Source organism: Miscanthus floridulus, chromosome 1 (genome assembly GCF_019320115.1).
Source record: "Miscanthus floridulus cultivar M001 chromosome 1, ASM1932011v1, whole genome shotgun sequence".
Lineage (NCBI taxonomy): Eukaryota > Viridiplantae > Streptophyta > Magnoliopsida > Poales > Poaceae > Miscanthus > Miscanthus floridulus.
Genome location: NC_089580.1, coordinates 38,509,619 through 38,532,136, shown reverse-complemented (window position 1 = coordinate 38,532,136; position 22,518 = coordinate 38,509,619). Strand labels below are relative to the sequence as shown.

The 22,518-nt window shown below is 46.7% G+C and overlaps 3 protein-coding genes across 4 annotated transcripts; 2 read left to right on the top strand and 1 right to left on the bottom strand.

The window, feature by feature from the left end:
- The first annotated feature begins 300 nt into the window (after positions 1-300).
- Positions 301-10,077, top strand: LOC136486632 (SCAR-like protein 1). Its single transcript, XM_066483609.1, has 11 exons — positions 301-538; positions 2,259-2,422; positions 2,512-2,635; positions 2,712-2,838; positions 3,302-3,363; positions 3,508-4,622; positions 4,754-5,134; positions 5,241-9,220; positions 9,306-9,392; positions 9,490-9,609; positions 9,714-10,077. Exons 1-11 carry the CDS (start codon positions 381-383, stop codon positions 9,759-9,761), a joined length of 6,366 nt encoding a protein of 2,121 aa, XP_066339706.1. The 5' UTR covers positions 301-380; the 3' UTR covers positions 9,762-10,077.
- Positions 10,078-10,133: 56 nt separating this feature from the next.
- On the bottom strand, positions 10,134-11,655 carry LOC136486706 (CASP-like protein 4B3). Of its 2 annotated transcripts, XM_066483773.1 has the most exons (3): positions 10,877-11,650; positions 10,654-10,792; positions 10,157-10,476 (listed from the first exon to the last, which is right to left on the bottom strand). In XM_066483773.1, the coding sequence occupies exons 1-3, from the start codon at positions 11,134-11,136 to the stop codon at positions 10,285-10,287; spliced, it is 591 nt and encodes a 196-aa protein (XP_066339870.1). In that variant the 5' UTR covers positions 11,137-11,650; the 3' UTR covers positions 10,157-10,284. The 2 variants fall into 2 exon arrangements, with proteins under 2 accessions (XP_066339798.1, XP_066339870.1); XM_066483701.1 differs by having other exon boundaries at positions 10,134-10,792; positions 10,877-11,655.
- Positions 11,656-19,903: 8,248 nt separating this feature from the next.
- On the top strand, positions 19,904-21,698 carry LOC136479717 (amino acid transporter ANT1-like). Its single transcript, XM_066477489.1, has 3 exons — positions 19,904-20,269; positions 20,356-21,039; positions 21,146-21,698. The coding sequence occupies exons 1-3, from the start codon at positions 20,066-20,068 to the stop codon at positions 21,542-21,544; spliced, it is 1,287 nt and encodes a 428-aa protein (XP_066333586.1). The 5' UTR covers positions 19,904-20,065; the 3' UTR covers positions 21,545-21,698.
- The last annotated feature ends 820 nt before the right edge of the window (positions 21,699-22,518 follow it).

Below are 22,518 nucleotides of genomic sequence, written 5' to 3'. Positions count from 1 at the left end.
CCTACGGCCCAGCGTCCTGGCCCACCTGGCAGCCGGCGGAGCCCCGCGCGGGACTAGTGGACAAGAATATCTTCACGGGGCACGAGGGCGCGCGGGCCCCGGTCGTCAGCGCCTCGCCCGCCCGTGACGCCGCTGTTATAGATGTGAAAGAATGTGCTAGCCGTATAAATCTCGTTACCCTCACTCCGGGGCCTCGTCTTCCTCGTTTCGCCAGTCGCCACGCTGAAAAATTCACGCGCTAAGCGCACCCCGCGAAATCTACCAGATGCTCTACGGGGCGGCGCGCGCGCCAATGGCGGGGTCCTGAGGTGCACGGGGGCAGTGGGGAGGGCGGGGAGGAAGGACGGCGCTGGTGAGGCGGAGGCTCTCGGCGGGCGGGGATGATACGGTACCAGATACGGAACGAGTATGGGCTGGCGGATCCGGAGATGTACGCGGCCCCCGGGGACGGGGAGGAGGATGACCCGGAGGCGCTCCTCGAGGGCGTCGCCATGGCCGGCCTCGTCGGCATGCTCCGCCAGTTAGGGGATCTCGCGGAGTGAGTGGCGCTGCCTGTTCTCCCGATTTTGTGTTTAAAGCTCTATATAGGTCCTGTACGTAGCTTGTGATTTCGGTTTCTTCTTCGTCATCTGAGGCTTGTTCTGTCGCAGCCGATTTGTGCTGGTTGCCTTTCGTTTTGTTTTGAGAGGTGTTTGTGTACAGTGCAGTGTAGTTTGGTTACTTATTTGGTCGAAATTTTGGGCGACTTCCTCAGCTTATTCGCTCAATCTGAGGGCTTCAGTTGGGCGAGGAACTCACCTTCTTCGTTTTGTTTTCCAAGTTGCATTTCGCTGGCAATGGTTCGACTTTTTTTAGCGGACCCTCGGTGTTGGATTTTTCTAGAGATAATTTTAAGGGAGTGCCATTTGAATTTCTGCACAAACTGGGTCTGCGAATCGAATTTGCATCCATTCCAGGGTTGCTGAGATGGGTGAATGTGGGAATTACACTGTCTGGTGTCTTTGTTGCAAGAATTTGAGGTGTTTCCAAAGATTTTTTTGTCTGTCACGTCTCGCCTAGTAGTTGACCATAACACGAGTGATGAGATTAGACTTTGGAGTGCATATTTCTATTTCGCTGTGCAAGTCAAATCTGTTGCGTTTTATATAGGTATATAATATCAGCTGACTTGCGCACATGGGTTGAAGTGGAAAGACGCTGCAGAATGTGAAGTATTTGACCTTACTTAGTCACATCTATCTATCTCTGCAGCCAATAATCAGGGCTTCATCAGAGTATTTGACCTTTGTTGAGTCTGTTGAAGGAGAATTTGCATAACCATTGGGGTTTCCTACTGGCGAAATACCTAAGGGCATTGCGTTGTGAATCTCATAGCTGCAAAGAAATACTCCATTCCAAATTGTAAGATGTTTTGGCTTTTCTAGATACATAGCTTTTGCTATGCACTTACACTATGTCTAGATACATAGTAAAAGCAATGTATTAGAAAAGCCAAAACGTCTTACAATTTGGAGCGAAGGGAGTACTTCTTGATCCAATGAGAGTGCTTGCAATATATGTGGAAGGAATGCATTGCCATTAGAGCTCTGAACTTTGCTAGCCTTTTGGTCTGCACATTAAAAATTGGGGTAATTTGAGGACGATTAGAAGAATTTGCACTATGGTTGCTGTTTTCTCGACCTTTTGTTGTTGTTCGGTTTGAACCAAACTTTACTGCTTACTCCGTGTATTTTCTTATTTAAAAAAGACTATAATGGTGGCCTGGCACTTCCCTTTTTGTTAACTAACTAGATGTGTCATTCAAACTACTGGCTTGGTGTAATTTTACTGATGAATATTTGTTCTATTTTTGGCTCAACTTCAGCATTTTAATTAAAAAAAATCATATTTTGTTGTTGTTGAGGAGTTGGTGGTACTACTGTTTTGTCTGTCAGAACATCTTTGCATCAGCTACTGTTCCCATTTGCTCAACTAGTCAAGTTCAATGTTGTTGCAAAATCACAGTATTTTTTTTTAAAAAAATAATTCTGTATGTTATTTTTTAGTTAGTACCAGTGTACATGAAAGTCCAACTATTCTCGTTAGATAAGTTTTCATCTTAAGAGAAGTATTGGATAAAGTCTCAAGCCAAGTAGTCAACTTGTTTAAAATATAGGAGTTTAGTTGTTAATCTCTGATACTTTCTCACTCGTCTCATAATAGTGAACATGCAGTTTTACAGTTGGCTTCTCATTCATACTGAATTACATGTGCAACAGGTTTGCAGCTGAAATTTTTCATGACCTTCACGAAGAGGTTATGGCTACTGCTTCTAGAGGACATGGTTTAATGCTCCGGTTGCAGCAATTAGAGGCAGAATTTCCAGCAGTTGAAAAGGCTATTATATCTCAGACTGAGCACTCAAATTACCCTCATGATGATGGTTAGCCAAAAAAAAAGCTCTGCGTACCTCCTTTCTAATTTCTCTTGGATTGCTTTTATTTTTTTAAATCTCTCCACATTGTCTTGTAGGAATTGAGTGGCATGCTAATCTTCAACTTAATCAGAATGTGATCACACAAGGTGATATGCCTCGTTTCATTATGGATTCATATGAAGAATGCCGTGGCCCACCACAATTGTTCACGTTGGATAAGTATGTAGATGTTGTCTTCTGTGAACATTTACTATTTAAATGTTTTCTGCAATTACACACTAGGATTATTCTTCAGGTTTGATGTTGCTGGTGCTGGAGCCTCCTTAAAACGATATTCAGACCCCTCTTTCTTCAAGACGGAACATGCCTCCAACATGACAGAAACGGATGTTTTAATTGAAAAGAAACCTCGTAGAATTAAGGTAAGTAAAAAAGTCAATTTTTGCCCATATTTTACTAAATTAACTCGCCAATTATTGTTTTCCACTTTGTCCTGGATGCTTGGTGACTTTGCCTTCTTGATTATTTTGTTCACAAAAAGAACCCGTGAAGCTGATTGCATATTATGGTGACTATGTTGACTTGGCATTGTTTTCCTTTAAATTAATTTATCTTGCCAAAAGAAAATCAATGTGTACATTGGGGATAAGAGTCAAGCTAATTAAATTATATGTGGGATTAGACGTTAAATTAGGACGATGATAGGTTTTGGGGTTTATTGGTAATATCTAAGAACCTGGTCTTTTCCCTCAGGTAAGTGCTTGTTGTGTTAGTATGTCATTATGTAGATCTGGATGCAACCAGTTCTTTGAGGCCCCATAGTTTCCAGAGAGAACAGTGCTGTTAAATCAAAAACTTATTTACCTTTCTTTGTTGTTTATTCAGAAGAAGGCCATGCGTTGGAGGAAAGGGGCAACTCTTGAATCATTACTCACTGCAAACTCTGAGTAAGTTTGGTGCCATTTTCTTGGGCATGACTAGTGAGCATTAGATTCATCCAAAACAACCAGTTTCCACAAGTCTTAGCTGATATGATTTTAGACTGAATTTTTCCATGTTATGATACATTACTTTTGTGCAAAAACCTGCAGGCCTCACATTACCCCCAAGGATCGAAGTTCTAGGAAAGTTCCACCTAGGACAACAAAGTTGAAATCCAGGCAACCACAGACTCCTGATCATAAAACTACTAGCAGAATCTGGCGGGAGCATCTGCAAGAAGTAATTTCATCGCAGCAAAAAATCATCTCCAGATATTCGGCGAGGCATTACCATGTGAAATTTAGATCAACTGACTCAAGTGAAACTGCATCTCCTTTTGGAGAAATGGACAATTTTGGTGCCCTTCAATCTTCTGATAAATTGGATCTGACAAAAATTGTTCCGGTAAACGAATCTGATGCCGTGGAGACTAAATCTGAACCCACTGATGGACCAGCTTACTTGGAGCTAGGGGATAAACGAATTCTGGGGAAACAACATGAACCTTTTCAACAAATTGGCATGGTCCATGGCTCAGAAAAGGTGCAGGATTGTCCAAACTTGGATGTTGGAGAAAGTAATAACAGATCACATTTGACATGTGAAGAGAAACCCCTATTGGCTGGGGTTCCTGCTGATCAGAAAGATATTGATGGCCACAGGGCTGATGACATTGTGAGTGATCAAGACAACTTCATCGATGCTTGTAATGACATGGACTCGGAAGATGAAGAAGATCCTGAAATGGAAACTGAATGTGATCCCAGTGCCAGCGTTGAATTGGTTGAATTGAACCGTCACAACAAGGAAGGTGAAAATGCATTGTATGCAGAACCTGCAGAAGTAGGTCCTGCAATAGACTCGTCAACAGGGTTGGACAATTCAAGCAGTGGTGGAGAACCAACCTGTATGGACTTGCCACTTTCAAGTGATTCTGCTCCCCCAGTGTCAGCCACTAATGGTCCAAACTCTGGTTCACAATCTGGCAGACAATTGAATGGTGTTGACTGGCCCAAAGATGAAGAGCCTTCTAATGATGTGGATCTAATGGACGTGAGCTCATCATCTAGTGTAGTTTCTGAAAATGGCGACGCACAAAACAATGATGGTCTCATTAGTTGTCTACAACACAAGGAGGAAGCTTTTCACTCTCTGAGTGATGATCATGCTGCTGCTATCCATAATTCTGATAAACAGTCACCCGATACATCTAGCAACTTGGATGGTAATTCTTACTTGAAGTAGCAAGTCTTTCGATAAAATATATTCTCATTTGTTACAGTAAATATAACTTTCTTGTTTTAGCTTTACCTCTATTTTTCGTTTACTAACATAGTTATTGTCTTGTCTGGTTAGATATGGCTATCGGCTGGAACAATTACACCGATAAAGTATGTCATCCAGTGGAGCATGTCCAGGATGTTGTACTGGATGATATTTCTATGGTATTGAGCAAACCTATTGATGTTTCAGAAGACGAAGATAAAATCAGTTCTGGGATTGCTGATGATTTGTCTCTCCACCCTACCAAACCCAACCAAGAGGAAATGCAGGAGTTGAAGAAAGAATTGGAAGAAGGCAGATCTCTAGAATCAGGAAGTTCACCTAACAAACTTGCATCGCTGCCAGATAAGGATCATGTTATGTGGATGAATGATGTAGAAGTCGACAATGTTACAATTCCTAAAGAAACCCCAACAGGTTTGGATTCTGATGGCATCCACGAGCGTCAAGATGGTATGTTGATAATTAGTCTTTATGTTTTTCCTTAATGCTTCAAAAAATGCTATAGTCGCATGCCTCACTTGATATTGCATTTTGAATGGGTGTTCTGTTTATTCAGGAATTTCACCGAAACATTCAAGCATCCACAATAATGTACTGTATGAATCATATGATGATTGGATTACTGAAGACATGCACTCTTTACTAGATGATGGCCTATCAACTACTTTCAATAAGCATGTTGCAGAGGACCATCAAATTGTTGTGCTTGAACAAAGGACTTGTCCAACTAGCCTCAACACATGCAAGGATGATTCTATGCAAGCATGTGCCATGGCCAGGGATTTTACTGATGCTCAAAAGCTTCCAGGAGTCGTTTCAGGTGTATTAGCTTCTCAAGAGGAGACAGAATCTCATGTAGGAGAGACACTTGCACCCACGTCCTGTGCATTTAGCGATGATACTAAAGCACTAGAGATTGGTGTCCCTCTAGCCCCTAGTACTTCCTTTCTACCTAACACCAGTAGTTCCTTTGTAGAACAACATGAATTGACTGGAACGGAAGAAATTCCAGAGGTTGCTGAATTTGCGGTTGCAGAAGAATCAACTACTAGTGGATCCTTTGTAGAACAACATGAATTGACTGAAACGGAAGAAATTCCAGAGGTTGGTGAATTTGCGGTTGCAGAAGAATCAACTACTAGTGGATTTGCAAATGATGTGGTACCTCCCAAAGAGTTCATTGATGCTAACATACATCCTGAAAAAGCAGAGGTTCTGGTTACAAGTTCAACTGAAGAAGCCACTAGGCTGGATTTGCAACTACAGTCTCCTTCCAGGGAAGATTTGGAAACAATGGAAGCTATTCACAGAAATCTTGGGGCAGTAGATGACTCAAGAGAAGATATCTCTAAGAAGAGTATGTTGCAGACAGACAATATTCCTCCTCTTATTGTAGAGACTACAAGTGAAAAATGTAGTGGCAGGGATGATGGTACACAATTTCTAGTAGAATCTGATTATCAAGAGGAATTACTAGAAGAGGCCAGTCATAACGCTGAAGATCTCTTTCTCTGCGATTTGAACAAGGATGGTGCAGTAACCCTGAATAGTAACACAGTTGGGAAACAACCAGTGGATGCTGATCAAGATTTGGCGTGGGGGATGCACGCTCAAGATTCTAGTAGTACAAACCCGTTCCTGGATCCTGCCTACTTGATGAGCCATACTCAAATTTATCCATCTTCCAGTATGAACTGCCAACCATGTTTCCCTGAAGAAGAGGATTTCCTTTCAGAACTTCTAATACAACATGACAATATGGGAGTAACTGCTGATGCCCTTTGGGAACCTGCAACTCCACCTGATGAGGCGCCATTACCATCAGAAATTATGACTGAAGATGATTTCAGATCCTTCTGCCATGAATATCATGAGATAGATTTTTCATCCGTCACTGACTGTTCCCACAGTGAACCAGCCTCAGATTCTAACAAAACTCCAAATGCTTTTCTGGTCAGAGAGTCAGATTTGCCATGTTATAACTCAGCCTTGCCAGTGAAGTTAGATAAGGAAGCCTGTGTTCATTCTAAGTTCTGTTCTGAGTGTGTTGAATGTTCATGTGCTGTGGATGCACAAGGCACTACATCAATGACTGTTTCTGGTAAAGAAGATCTCAAGGACAAGGGCGAGACAACAGGAGTAGATTCCCATTTAAAATCTCCTGAGTTTTCCAATGATAACAGAAGTCCTGAATTAAATATGCTCTCTGTTCCAGTGGATATACAGCAGGGACTGCATGGCTTGTCTGGAGTTGATTCTTGTAGTAGTTCCCCTTTGCTGCGTAAGGAGAAGACTAGTGAAAAATGCTTCTTTCCTTTAAGCAACGACGTTGAAGTGAAACAAGAGCTGGAAATCCGTGCCGACCTTGTTCCACATTCTTCTATTAATGAAAAAATAGATGGACTGGATGTTGCTGTACCAGTGGAACCAGAGGTACATGCCTGTGCCTTGGATGAATACAACAACCAAGATGTTCCACGCCGTTCAACTAGTGAGAAGAATGAGGCCCTTACTTTGGGCAAACCTGTTCTAGCCCAGGGGCCAGAAGGTTGTGCCTTTGGTGGATTTGAATTTGATCCTCCGATCATTCCATCACCTTCAGTTGATGAGACTAAGGACAATCTAGAAGTCAGAATGAACATGATCCTCCAATCATTCCATCATTCTTTGAGGACTTCTTTTCAAGCAGAACAGAAGTCAGAATGTTGCACGTCAGGTGAACATGATTCTCAAATCGTTCCATTTCCTTTGCATGATGAGAAGATCGACGAACTGGATGGTCCTCCTTTGAGCAATGCTGATGAACTGGATCGGGGATCAAAAGTTTGTGTTCCACATGGACATGATGCTCAAATCACTCCATGTTCAACTGATGGGGATATACATGAATTAGATCGCCCTGCTTTGAGCAGTTCCACTTTAGTGGATCTTGAATCAGAAGACCATGTCTCGGATGACCGTGATTCCAATGTCGCTTCCAATGTCGCTCCATGTTTGGTTAAAGATAAGATTGATGAATATGTAGATGCTCAACCAAACCTTCTTCCTGGGGAGCTAGAGCAGGAAACTCATGCACCCCCTGAATTAGACTTTCGAGTTGCTCCACAATCAGTGAAGGAATCTGATTGCTCAACTGAATTTGATTCCCAGACCGCACCATGTTCTTCAAATATACCAGTACTAGCTGACACAACAGTGTTGACTTGTATTTCTGCCATGCCTAGCAGTGAGGAAACGAATCAGTTGTCTCCTGGTCTGCCACCCAATGTACAATTTCAAAATGATTCCTACAAAGATCCTCAAGCACCACCCCCTCTCCCTCCTCTCCAGTGGAGGCTTGGGAAGCCTCGTCTAGGACTTCTGAGTAGAAAAGGCTGTATGACTGAGCCTGCGAGGGTAATAGATCCTGTTTTGCAGATATCAAGCCAAGAGATGGATATTAGGCTAGGTTTGCTTGATCCAACGGATAGATCTATAGAACCAGTACCCTCTCAAGAAATCAAAGAAGATAAATGTGAGAGTTCCTTGATATATCATAATGATCAAAATGTAGATTTTGGAAGATTATCGACCAGGGTTGCAGTAACTGATGTTGCAAGGACTGAACACAGGCCATCCTTAGAGGCTTCAGAGGACATTAAGCAAGAGGGACATATTTCAGCATCAGCAACAGGAGTTGAGGAACACCTGGATGCTGGGGTCACATCAACAACAGCAGATGAGGAACATCTGGATGATTCTGTAATGACAGATGGAACAGCTTTATACTCACCAGAACCTCTGTTTCCATTACCTGCATATGAACTGCAGGACCCTCAACCAGATACTAGAGAAAATAGTGAGCATCCCAGCCATTCACATGGAGCTGCATCTGGAGATGATAAGTCAATGGATGCTGTTGGCAGCATGGAAAGCACCCTAACAAAAGGACATGTTTCTGAAAATAGGTGTTACCAGCAACATCAGCATGGTGAATCATCCTCAGAGACTTCAGACCATGAAGAGCATATTACAAATGCATCAGAGGACAGTGTTAAGCATCAGTCTGGTACAAGTGAGGCACCTTCAGACACAGCAAAACATTCTGCACCAAGCACGCTGTTGAAAGGGAATGGCCAAGAGAGTCAACTTTTACAAGAACATAATGTTGGGAGCTCCGAGGACGATCAACCAGGAGGCCCATTGCGCAGCTTAGAACCAATGGCACCTCAAGATTATCCACATGATGAATATAATTTAGAGAGAGAAAACAGAAACCAGGCCAGCAAAAATATAGATGGCCTGGAATGGCCTGGTGATAAAAGTGAGTTGGTCACTGGCCTTGATGAAGGTTGCTATGCGCATGCTGAGCTGCCACCTGTGATGGGATGGACTGTTGGACCTCAGATGCTTCATCCTAAATATGGTATTTTAGTAGAAGAGAGCCAATTTGAGCCAAATATCGCCGACAATCATTTGATCAGGAAGCCTATTTCAATAAAAAACATCCCAAGGAATCCACTCGTTGATGCTGTTGCTGCTCATGATAGAAGCTCGGTAATTTGCGTTCATCCTGATATATTTTTTTCTGTGTCGTAGCTATGGTCCCTGTATTAACCTAAAGCCATCTATATTTTTGCAGATGAGAAAAGTTTCGGAGCTTGCACCATCAACTGACAAGCCGAAGCCTAATGAGAGAAACATGTTGATAGAACAGATAAGAAACAAGGTTGGCAAATAAAATGCTTTCTCCATCGAGAAACAAAACTAAAACTCAAATATATGTGCATTCTCTCTAACTTGTTTGATGTTTGCTTTCCGATCAGACCTTCAGCTTGAAACCAGTTGCTCCAGCTAAGCCAACAGCCATGAGATCCCCTGCTAGAACCAGTACTAGAAACTTAAAGGTCGCCGCTATCATAGAAAAGGCAAATGCCATCCGACAGGTTCTCTCTGCACATAACTTCAGCTTCATTCGTGACAAGTTAGCTTCCATTTTGATGTTAATGTTGGCCTTTTGCCGATCTCTGTTGTTCATCGTATGGAACAGGCAGTGGGAAGTGACGATGAAGACGCAGATAGTTGGAGTGATACATAATGCCCACCTTTTGCCCTCTTGGTGTTTCTTTCCATGGCAGAAAGATACCAATTGGGGACAGGTTGGGGATGGACAGCCATGTCATCGTTTTTGTTAGTAATATAATGCTAGTCTTGTGTATAGTATACGCCCATAATCCTTCTTTCATTTTTCTTTCTGTATTCTTTCGACCGATTGTTTGTATACCGGCCTGCCTCTCCCACAGCAGCAAAGGCTGTTGCGGTTGGCATGATCCTAGGATAGCATGCATCAGTAGTTATAACTTAATAAGTAAACAATTATTTCATCTTCTGAAAAAGGGGAGATAATTGCGTCATCGATTCCACACAGCATAGCAGGCATCGATTCCACACAGCATAGCAGACCTTGAGTTGCAAAAATATGAAATCCAATGCACCCACTTTGACTAATTTGTTGATCACAGAGAAAAAAAATGGTCAACTAACAATTGGAGGCAATATTATATGCACAATGTTGAGGTTGGGTAACGTGACACATGAGATGGAGAGTTGTGATTTACAGGCTATACAAGAGCCTCCATGGAGAGGTGGTACCCGGAGACGAGAGCAGAGAGGCCGATGGCCACGAACGCGAAGAAGGCCATGCTGATTGCCGCCGCCGCCGAGTCGGTGAACAGGTTGTCCGCCGCCTGGCGCATGTAGTCCGTCACCGGCGCCGCCGCGGACATCGCCGATATCAAGAAGTAAGCGACGACCTGCACCAAGGTTCCCGGTTTTTTCATCAGAAAAAAGCGAGACAGATAAGAAGCGTATAGTAATCGGCGGCGGTTGGCGACACGACGCTGCCAGGTTGGGCATCGGTGGTTGGATCGGATCGTTGCGATCCCCACGACGCGCGGGCACACGCGCACGGCGCACCGGACGAACCCAACCTGGTCTCCGGCGAAGTCGACGACGGCCGACGCCTTCCTCGGCGCGATGAGGTCCCGCCCGGAGCTGAGGCGGTGGACGTCGCGCAGGACCTGCGCCGTGGCGTACAGCCACGCCACGATCGAGACGCCCAGGCAGTAGCTGCACGCTCGGAAACTCAGCACTCGATCGGTACCATGGATTGTTGCAATGGTTGATCGAGAATGGTTTGGTTAGCGTACTGACTTGTACTCAGGGTACTTGCGGAAATCCTGGCTACCGCCGTGCTGGTTGGACGCCATGACGACGAGGGCGAGGAGGGAGAAGAGCCACGCCAGGGCCCGGAGCAGCAGCCGCGCCCGCGCCGGCGCGCCGTCCATCTTCCACCTCTCCACCATGGACCTTACGCCGCCAGAGTCAGCCGGCCCGGCCCCGGCGTCGCCATCGGCTGCGGCCGTCGCCGGCGCGACACTCGGCCGCGCGTCGGCCTTGCCGGACTCCGACATAGGCGGATCTCAATCGGGTGGCGCCGGCGCGCGCGGGCGCGTGTGCTGACTGGCTGGCTAGTTGCTTTCCTCCTCGGCCGGACACGCGAACGGAGACTAGGTGGACGTCACGACGAGGCAGAGCCGGCGAAACCGACGTGGTTGTCGAAATATAGGCGGCTGAGGGTCAGGGCCTCAGGGGAGGAGATGTATTGAGTGTGACGACGGGCCTGCACGGGCACTGACCGTGACGGTGACGCCGACGCCGACGCCGACGCCGACGTTTTTTCGGCCGGCCGCGTCCGCGATAGGGGGAGCTGTGGTGCTGGACTTGCTGGTGCGTGCGGGCCCGTCGAGTGTTACTCGGGTCGGCTGGTTGTTATGCGACATGGGCCGTATAATAGGCCTGTCATCTTAAAGCCCATGTGTCCATGGAAGCATGCGCTCGCGCGTATATTTACACAATATATACTCTTGTACTTTGGGAAAAAAAAAATACTTCGACCTTCTCTTGTACAGTTGTACCACACCGGTTACGCAAACAAGGGCAAAACAGTTCATAACCCGGTTCCTGGAGACGGGTAGCACCGCGCGGCAAGCGTGGTTAGCTATCTTACCTATACGGAATTGTATTGAACTGAATGATGATTGGTCTCCTGCCTGCGTCTCCCAGATTCTTCAGGTTGAACGAGAGCACACTACATGTGTGCTTAGATTTTTTTAATAATGGTTTTTCTTCTAAATAATCTCTGGTAGTTTTTTTTATGCGCTACGGAATTCTAAACATGAAGTGATGTTTGTATTTTTTGTGGGCTAATTTTAGGATTTGACGATACTTTTCTTATAGGGGTAAACAATGTGTACTCGTCCATATAGCGAGGCGATTCGAGGTGACTACGTCAATTTCAAGATCTGTCCACTGAATCTTTTAGTGACGCTCCAGAGATAGAGTTGTTAGGGCAGTACCAATGAAAGAAACTAGTAGTTTCTATAACATAGGATACCATACCAAAAAATTACTGCTTTCCAACCCATGGTTTCTATGAGTAATAATTATTTTCTCTTTCTCTCTCCCAACTCTATCTTCTTCCTCTAATGGGAGTGCGACACGAGCTCCCTAGAAACTGGTGGTTTCTCCCCAATGGCGATTTCATGGTTTCTTGGTGCATTGGGTTAAGAATAGACCTGATTTCTTCATGAAGAAACCATTTCTATGATTTTTGCTCTCTTTCTTCATTAATTACGTTGCCATGTCAGCGTTTTGTCTACGTGACAAATCATTTAATGAGGATAGAAACCATCATCAATACACCATTGGGACTGCCCTTACATGCGTGCATTCATAGAGTTAAAACCTGTTTACTTGCTCTTATATGATATGGGTCAAGCTGGCCCATGGGATGCACAAAAGTATTATTTGAATGTTTGTATGTCGACTTGGGGCAGGCTGAGCTCATACAAGATTCTCCCATCGACTTGGGGCATGACTAGCGCCATGCAGCTTGGCTGCTTTCGGCTTATGTGTTGTCTCTGAAATGGATCAGAAGTTTATGCAACCAATCAATAGCCCGACATAGCCTGGTTAGAGCAATACAAGTAACCAAACAAAGAAGCTTTGTATCGTCTCGGCATTGGCTAGTGGGGGCCTGCATCAGAAGAGAATCATACAGAACATGTATGCTATGAGCACTGAGCATATGTGTTCGTACAATTTATTTTGAAAAAAATGAAATTTACAAACATATGAAATTTAACCTCCTCCAACAGTGAACCGATCGGAGCTTATGCCAAATTCTGGGGCCTGTTCGGCTGGTATTAAAGTCGGCTGAAGCTAAGTTATTGTGAGAGAAAGATAGTGTAGATTCTAACTGATAAGCTGGCTGATAAATTTAAGCGAACAGGCTCCAACTAACAAAGGCCACCCAAGTACCGAACGTGCCACCAATAATGCATCAGTCTCCAGCTCCACCCGAGTCATCCCTGAATCTGCTGCAAACTCCAACGCTCAGAGGATGATCAGGCACGATCCATAGACCATAGCTTCTGTTTCACATCTTGAGATTATGTCCCGCACCGGTTATCCATCATCGGATTAATGGGATCATTACAGTGTGATACTACTGCCCGAGGGAAGTGCAGGATCATTAGCCATTAGGCACACGCACACACGGGTGCTTTCACCTTCTCACGAGGGGAATTGATGCCGCGCGAACGTTCGATGGGATAGGAACCGAGCGGTCCAGCAGAAATGAGCCGCACTCTCACTGTATCACTGCAGTCCTTCCCCAACTGCCTCGTCCCGCCACGCACGCATACCCGGCCCCGGTCAGTCTCGCCCCGCCCCACGCCCACCGCTCCTTCACCCTGACCCCCTCCTCTCTCCGCGCGGGCGGGACCTGGGAGCCGGGATAAGGACGAGCATGCTCCATCCGTAGGACCCTGCGCGTCGCTCGCCCCATCCGTCAGCCCCTAGCTTGTCACGTCCCTTCCCCCGACGCTCAGACCGTGCCCCATGACTATCTGAACATAGCTCTGAAGCATAAAACACTTGTAACATGAAACACTTAAATGCAACATACGTCTGAAGCAGATGAAACATGTGGAACATATACTTGCAACATATGTGTGAAACATATACAACATTCAGGTAAAACACTTGCAACTTGCAACATGAAAGCACTTATTACAACATAAGACTGAAACAGCTGAAAGATTTCAAACATACTCTTACAACATATGTGTGAAACATATGTAATCTCCAAATAAACACACTTGCAAATACGTCTGAAAAAGCATATGAAACATTTGAAACAGACGCTTCCAACATACGTGTATAACCATTGCAATATGTACAATATCACGATCTATTTTGTAACATCTATATAAAACACTTGCAATATACCTCTGAAACATATGAAATAAATGGTTTGATGTCTCACCTTGCGGGTTCATAAGTCAGCTCTCGCGATTTTTTTTAAATCTGACATTGTTTGTTTCTTTTTTTTAAACTAACACTTTTGGCCGCACCTATTGTCATGGCGTGGCGAAATGCATGTGCCGCGCCATGCATGGTGGCGCGGCAGGAGGGTGACGTGGCGAAGACCGAGGCCGTTGACCGATGACGTGACAGGGTCTGCCGCGCCACCGCGCATGATGCGGCAGGACCTGGACGCAAACAGAAGATCGGCTGCTTTTGGTTGAGGATCGGCAGCGACGCGATCATGGACCATGGACCCCGGCTTCCTCGACCCCATCCTGGTGGGCTCCGACCAAGTGCTCTAGTCCGACATGGGGTCACGCAGCACGATCGACTACCGCGTGTCTAACCAGGGTGCTTTCTTCGGCGATTTCGTGGCGGCGATGACCAAGCTCGAGAGGATTGGGGTCAAGACGCCGGCCACCGGCGTCGAGATATACCGGGACTGTCGGTTCCCGAACTAGTTGCTACTTAATCTCGTTGGCAGTGCTGCTACGACGCATTGAAACGAATATGAAGCAAATAAATGCAGTCCATGCATAAGTTGACAAGCTGCCACATAAATTTTTTATTGGTTTGACATAAGTTCGACATAACATAACCAACTAAGCCTGCAAGTTTCGGACGCCAATATTTGTTCGACCTAACAAACTAAGACCCAGCAGTGTAAGGATCCCTCGACGCCTCTGTCTCTTCGGATTTGTTGGCAACACATTGGGAGTGTAGCCAACGTCGGTGTGGTCACGTCGCCGGTGCGTATGGCTCGTACCCTGCAAGTATATGATATGCATAATTACTTATAATATTTATGATCGTTAGTTCATGGAGCCTACGTATTTAAAGAAACTACCTTTGTTAGTACCTGTGAGGTTCCTTGGGTACCGAGCAGGGCACCATCTAGCTGAGACATGTCGATCTCGTCCTGTGGCCAATCGTCCCACTGGCCATGCTGTTTGCGGAAGCCCGGGGGGTCATCATCGTCGTCCTCGGTTGCAGGGTCCTTGCCAGCGCTATGATGTGGTGGTGTACGCACCGCGGAAGTGGCACCTGTCACCGACTGAGAAGAGCCGGCTGGTGTCCTCAAAGAGGCTGAAGACGTGCCACCCGACCGCGCCGGGAGTGACGGTTCCACATAAGGAGTGTCCATGCAGCTCAGCTTCTGAGCTAGCTTCCTGCAGCTCTTCTTCACCTTCTACATAAATAGATGTTAAAGTTAGTGCATTTCTCAATTGCATATACACTAAAGAAACATTTTCGGAATGGACAAGTTTATGTTTACCTCCACAAAAGCCTCGAGAACGCCAGGCCCCTGCCCTCTAGACTCGTGAAGCCGAAAAACTATTTCGTTGGACATCCTTGACAATTGTGTCGCCTGGGTACAGAAACGCGGTTGGACAGTTTTAGTACACATACTTAATACCAAAAGGATAACAAATTGTACCATTCAAGTATCTTACCACGTATCTTTGAAGTGGAGCTCTCTGTAGCTGTGTGTCCTCCCTAGTGGCAACGTCATACACATCTTCGATCACATCTTCCTCCGAGTCCTCGTCAATTGTCTCCTCAGTGTATGGGGGCTTGATATGTGTCCTTGTAGACCTGTGAAGCCACCGTAGGTACTCGTCGAAGGTGTGCTGGTCGTGTGGAGGACCCGCATGGAGCGGTTGCCGTTCCCTGGTCTCCCATAAAAGGATGTGCGCGTTGTGTGTCACGTGTCAATCCTTGGTCTTGTACATCTTTCTGCGGTCATACCTGCAACAAAACGATGTTAGTTGTACCACACACACCTCTGAATTATAGTTTTGTTATTAATCGATAACGCACCCATGCAATCCTTGGTTGGTGGAGTAAAGCGGTGGTGGGTAGCCTGTCATTCTTTCAAACTATCTGCAGACCCTGATGGGCAAGTGAATCTCGACCACATGGAAGAAAATAAGAGGGACATTGCAGCGATACTCATCTAACTCATCCCTAGTGACATGACTCAGATAGTACTTGAGCTCTGGAGCATCCCAAGGACACCAATGCACCTGAACATTTCGTAATTGAGTTAGGTTGTGATATAGTGTACATCGAACAAGACACATGTATGATAGTAAAGAGAGCATAACCTGGTGATGTGTTAGGACGTCGAGACCGTCCGTGTACTCCCTGTACTCGCGCCTCGCATTCCCTCTAACTAACTCTGCTTCGGTCCAGATATACAGAGCTATAGGGAGTGTATCAAGCCCATTTCATTGCTGCATTGAACACGATAATGAAATAGCCATTAATAATTTAATCATATGTAACTGCCTCGAAGAATATAGTGAACCGAAGTACTTACCGGTAAACCAGCATTGAACACTTGTGGGTAGGTTCTTGCGACGCCTATTTGTTGGGCTAGGTTTGTGAAATACATATTAGCCGCCGAATCACCAAGTGTGTGGTCGACATAATGGGAACTAGCGTGCCGACAAGCACGTGAACCTCGGAAGAAAAATCTTGTGTCAATTGTGTATTGGACTTCTCCTGGTATTCACTTGGGCTTCATATATTGTGATTGATTGTCTCTTGCCACGGCCGGTAAAATCACCCTACATTCTTATATTTACTTAACTTATTATACGTGTGTAGTGTAGTTCTCTAGTTTGCCTAGTTGAGTAGCTTGCTAGTTGTTTAGTTAGTTGGTTTAGTTTCTTGCTAGCTCAACTAGAGTAATAGTAGTGACTTAGTTTCTTGATTGTGCCTAGAGATCATAGCATATCATAATTGTTGGGATAGGTGGCTTGCAACCTTGACTAGAGCTAGAGAAAAAACTTCGCTTATTATTTAACTAACATCTTGCTCTAGTAATTTGTAGAGAATTTTATTTGGTTATTTACCCCTCCTCTAGTCATTATGACCTTTCAGCATGGCTTTTACAAAATTAAAATTTACAAATACGAATTTTAGAACATGTTGAGCTAAATTAATCATTACTAACTAGCTAAACTTAAAATATCTAGATGTTCGTTTGATCTATACTGCACTAATAGGTACTTGTTGTGATGGTAAAAGTTACATTTGCCCCTACTAGCCCAGATTAGCACAGGGGATAAGAGAGGAAAAGTTGAGACATGGATATAGGTAGGATGCCAAAAAAACAAAAAACAAAAAACTGACTTTATTTTAATCACTAGCTCTTTCTAACTCAAATTAGCTGGCCCTTAGTCCGGAGTAATAGTGCACTAATGAGAACTTCCAAATTCAAAATAGAAATGACAATGCATTTGGTTCCTAATAGGCTAGGTTTGTCTAAGAACATGTTTGGTTGCCCATATCATCTCCAGCAACGTCCATTGCGTGCAAGGACCGTGTGTTTGGATGCCAAGGCGTGTCGCCAGGCTTGACCACACGCATGCAAAAGGGCTCCCCGAGCCAGGCCCAAGGGAATCGACCGTATCCAGCAAGCTAGGCTCGCGCCATGCGGGGTAATAATACAGTTAATGATGTTACTAGCACATAATTAATGAATATTAAGTAATTTTAAAGAAGATTAAGGTTTGATAAGATAAAATAAGTGTTATTATGACACAATATATCGTAAAAGAATAATTATTTTAGTATTTATGTTGACACATTCATGTCACATGATTTGTTCTCATGCAGATAACGAAACAATATCTCCTCTGAGTCAGGCTTCATGCATACATGGCTCACCCATGGAAGCAAGAAAAAATCTTGCCCGCACATAATACAAGGTAACACATGTGTCTCTAATTTCTTCTTTTCTTCTTTTTTTAGAATTACATAGCACAACATAGACGTCCACAACACACGCACACTCACCCCTATAAATACACGTACGTAAATTCTATCCCTATGAGCATCTTCGATCTCGAGATTCACGAAGTCACGACCGACGCCGGCAGATCTCGAGATTCACGAAGTCACGACCGACACCTGCAGATATCGAGATTCACGAAGTTACAACAGACGCCTCGCTGTGGACCGGGACGTCGTCTACCACAGAAAGCTTAGCGCCATTAAATCCTTGAATAAATTTAGGAAAAATACGAGCACCCATGCCAAGTCAAAGACTTAAATTCGGATGGACAAGTTCTAACACAAGGAACCAACCAACTAATGTATGATCAGTTCGCAGGTGTCTGTTATATTTTAGCACGTCAAGGCAAAACAGTATCAGGCAAAGTATCCAGACAGCCCTTAACACGACTTATTACTCTGGCCTTGTCTTTTTGTAAAGACCAACTAGCCGTCCTTCTCCACATGATGAAAAAATGGACCTCCGATTCCAAAACCCTAGTTAGCCCAAAGCACAAAATATACTTACCAGTCTGTATGTATAACGGAAAATAACGAACTACCGTAGAAAAAGATTTTCTCCGTTCAAAAGGAAACGGTAATGCTCCTAATATAGCGTCCGTTCGGACGGACAGACCTCGCCCGCGTCGCCTGCTCGAGGAACAGACCCCGCCCACGCCGCCCCCACTCGCGTTGCCCGCTCGCTCTACACGCTGCGCGCTCCTGCTCACGGAACCAACCCCACCCTCGCCTGCGCCGCCCTCGGCCACACGCCCGCGTCGCGTGCCCCCGCCCGAACTCGCGCCTCCCGTTGCGGCAAAGCTCCATCCACCTGCCGCGGTTCCTGCCGAGGTCCATACTGTCGACGAGCTCCACACCGACGACCTCCGCGCCACTCCATAGCATCGACCTCCATGTCGACGTCGAGGTCCGCGTCGACGAGCCTCCATTTTTGTCCAAGCACCAATTAGATGTTGCACTTGAAAGCGCATGTTGCAAGCGTCTGTTTCAAATATTTCAGATGTTTCAGAGGTATGTTGCAAGTGTTTCATATGGATGTTGCAAAAGTAGAACGAGATGTTGCAATGGTTGTACACGTATGTTGCAAGCTTTTGTTCCCAATGTTTCATCTGTTTTTTCGGACATATGTTGTAAGTGTGTTTATCTAGTTGTTGCATATGTTTCACACATATGTTTGCAAGTGTGTTTTATCTGGATGTTGTGTATGTTTTTGCAATGGTTTCAAGTGTTTTTGCAAATGTTTCATATGCATATTTCAAGTGTTTCATCTGCTTTGTTGCGAGTGTTGTATCTGAATGTTTTAATAGCAAATCGTGTGTTGCATCTCTCTTCTTGCCTTTTGCTGCCTCACCTCAGCGTCTCCTTCTCTTCACGGCATCGGCTGGGCATCCACCGCCTCCACCCTCTCTTCTCGATGCTGATGACATTCAGGACAATGCAGGTCCCATGTGGGCGCGCAAAACAGCGTGGGAAAAGGACTGTCCGGACGTGCGCTAACAAGCCCGAAAAGGAAAACAAAACAAAGGGTGTGCTTAATCATTACCATTACCAAAAAAAAAAAGGAAAACCAAGTATTGGTCCGCTGTTCGCTGAATCACCATTACCATTCTTATCTGGCGATGATGATCACGGTGACAACTGACAAACGAGCGTGCTGCACGCGGCTGCTCCTCTCGTCAGCCACTCGACGCCTCCAGATCACTGAGCCCCACCGCGACCACCGGACGGATTTGATCCCGAGTCCCGACGGTCGGCGGCGACGATCCAACCACCCGATCCGCAGGGGCCAAACCAATCCGCGATCCAATAAAAAATGGTTGCCAAAAATCCAGTCAGCCACGTGTTCCAATTCCTCGCGTTCGTTCCGTTCCCTGCCAGAAAGGCAGAAGCGGAAGAACACGCGCACACCTGGCACAGCACAGGATGCGTGCCACTGTTGCTACTCGGCTACCCATCTGCCCCACACCCGACACGCAGTCTAAGGATCGGATCATTTGGTCCATTCATCCTCATCTCCGCGCACGTCGATCCAAGAGCATGAGTAGGAAAAGGAATTGCGGAAAGAGACGCGTCGACGTCGACGGCGACGCCGGGTTAAGCTCGCCTTGATTGCCCGAGGCAGGCGTCCTTCTCCTCCACAGAGACGGCATTGGTTTCCGGGGTCCGATGGCGGCGGAGGCGAAGGCGCCGCTGCTGGAGGAGGCGCGGAGGGGTGCCACGCCGGCGCAGACCATCGGGAACATCGTCGTCTCCATCGTCGGCACTGGGGTGCTCGGCCTGCCCTACGCATTCCGCACCGCTGGCTGGCTCGCCGGCGCACTCGGCGTCGCTGGCGCCGGGGCCGCGACATTCTACTGCATGCTCCTGCTGGTCAGTACAGTACCTGTTTCGATTAATCTTTGCTCCAGATCTAGCTTAGTGATTGATTCGAAGCTTCATCCATCCACGAAATGAAGCTGGAATGCAGAGACAAGCTGCGAGAGCAAGAGACGGAGGAGGACGGCGAGCAGCATCGCTGCAGCAACTACACCTACGGCGACCTGGGCGAGAGGTGCTTCGGCCGGATCGGCAGGCACTTCACGGAGGCCACCATCATCCTGTCGCAGACGGGCGGCACCGTGGCGTACCTGGTGTTCATCGGCCAGAATGTGTCGTCCGTGTTCGCCGCCGAGGACGGGCACGGCCCGCTGACGCCGTCCACCGTGGTCCTCGCGCTGCTGCTGCCCGTCCAGGCGGCGCTCTCCCTGGTCCGCTCGCTGTCGTCGCTCGGGCAGTTCAGCATCCTCGCCGACGCGTGCACCGTGCTGGCCGTGGCCACCGTGGTGAAGCAGGACCTCCAGCTCCTGGCCGCGCGCGGCGAGCAGCCGTTCCAGGGCCGCGCCGCGGTGGAGGGGCTCTGGGGAGTCACGTTCGCCGCCGGCTTCTCCGTCTTCTGCTTCGAGGGCTTCTGCATGACGCTGGCGCTCGAGGCGTCCATGGCTGACCGGAGCAGGTTCCGCTCCGTGCTCCTCCAGGCCATCGCCGGCGTCACCGCCGTGTACGTCTGCTTCGGCGCCTGCGGCTACCTCGCCTACGGCGACGCCACCAAGGACATCATCACGCTCAACCTCCCCAGCACCTGGTCCACCACCGCCGTCAAGGTCAGTCAGGAAAAACTCTCTCAGTCACGAACAACACGGCCGGCCCATCCCCATCGATGAAATGAAACCAATGGCAAAAAAAAAAAAATGGATGCTCTTCGTGCAGGTGGTGCTGTGCTTCGCGCTGGCGCTGACGTTCCCGGTGATGATGCACCCGATCCACGAGATCGTGGAGGCGCGGCTGCTGGCGCCGGGCGGGTGGCTGCGGAAGCGCTGCCACGTCGGCGGCGCCATGGGGCGGGCGGCCCTGCACGCGAGCCGCGTCGCCGTGCTCGTGGCACTGTCGGCGATCGCGTGCTTCGTGCCGGCGTTCGGGTCGTTCGCGTCCTTCGTGGGGAGCACGGTGTGCGCGCTGCTCTCCTTCGTGCTGCCCGCGCTGTTCCACCTCCACGTCGTGGGCCACGCCGCGGGCGCCGCGCAGCGCGCCGTCGACTGGGCCATCCTCCTCTTCGGCCTCGCGTTCGCCGCGCACGGCCTGTACGACGCCGTCCTGTCGCGGCACTGACAACGGCAGGCGGCGACGCCGCCGGCGTAGTGCACGTTCCCATTCCAACAAACGAATTTCTCTTCCACGCGCGCTTGTGTTGATAAGATAAAAAAAAATGCAACAGTTTCGTCATATAAAATTGATTGATTAATACGTTTCGGATAGGCGTGGACCGGAGGATTTGTTCACTCCTTCCTATTTTCAGAAAATAAAAAATTACAAGTTCAGACTAGCATGACAGTTGACAGATGGCCTGGTGTACACTGCGCTCCTGTTCTGCTAAATAAAAACAGGTGAACTTTAGCGACGACTCGGTGTGTGGGTTTGAGTGCTTTACCCTTCGACTTTATGCTAAAAGGAACCACGAATCAGGCCCATCTACCATCGTGCTCCATTGAGAAGCCAATTTAGTTAGAAATCCTCTTGTGCATTTCATTGATGGAACAAAAGCTGAGAGAAAGGGCTTGTTTGGTTCGTGGCCTGAACCAAACTTGCCTAGGTCAACAGCTGCCTCGATGTTGCACGTGCTGCATTTGGATGGAGCCCTGGATAGCTGACTGGGCCAGGCAAGCAGCCTATTCGGCTGAGGCTGAAACGATCGTATATGATCGTGGATTATTACTGCTGGCTAGTTTAGTGTGAGAGAAAAATATTATTCTAGTTAAAAATTTACGATCCTTTACGACCCAGCGAACATGTCGAACGTGGCCTGAGCCAGGCGATCGAGTGCCTGGTGCAGCGCACGTCGTTTGTCTGGGTTAGAGCTGTCGCGTCGGTAGTTTTTCTTCTTTATTTCTCGGCTGTAGCTCTTTGGTGACCGAGATGACACCATTAATTAATATTTAAATAGGTACTCTTATTCCTTTTTTTATTGGTCATTCGGTAATAGTTGTGGCCGAAATACCTTGAATATATTTTATTCTATATTCATTTCTTTATTATAAATAGTAACATTATTTGTGTTTTATAATATTAATTTATTAAAAATTTAT

Coding starts and splice junctions, on each gene's coding strand:
- LOC136479717 (XM_066477489.1), top strand. CDS start 20,066: ATGGCGGCGGAGGCGAAGGCGCCGCTGCTGGAGGAGGCGCGGAGGGGT. Junction 20,270..20,355: donor TCTACTGCATGCTCCTGCTG/GTCAGTACAGTA, acceptor CACGAAATGAAG/CTGGAATGCAGAGACAAGCT. Junction 21,040..21,145: donor GGTCCACCACCGCCGTCAAG/GTCAGTCAGGAA, acceptor CTCTTCGTGCAG/GTGGTGCTGTGCTTCGCGCT.
- LOC136486632 (XM_066483609.1), top strand. CDS start 381: ATGATACGGTACCAGATACGGAACGAGTATGGGCTGGCGGATCCGGAG. Junction 2,636..2,711: donor CAATTGTTCACGTTGGATAA/GTATGTAGATGT, acceptor ATTATTCTTCAG/GTTTGATGTTGCTGGTGCTG. Junction 9,393..9,489: donor TAGAACAGATAAGAAACAAG/GTTGGCAAATAA, acceptor CTTTCCGATCAG/ACCTTCAGCTTGAAACCAGT.
- LOC136486706 (XM_066483701.1), bottom strand. CDS start 11,136: ATGTCGGAGTCCGGCAAGGCCGACGCGCGGCCGAGTGTCGCGCCGGCG. Junction 10,793..10,876: donor CGCAAGTACCCTGAGTACAA/GTCAGTACGCTA, acceptor CCGAGCGTGCAG/CTACTGCCTGGGCGTCTCGA.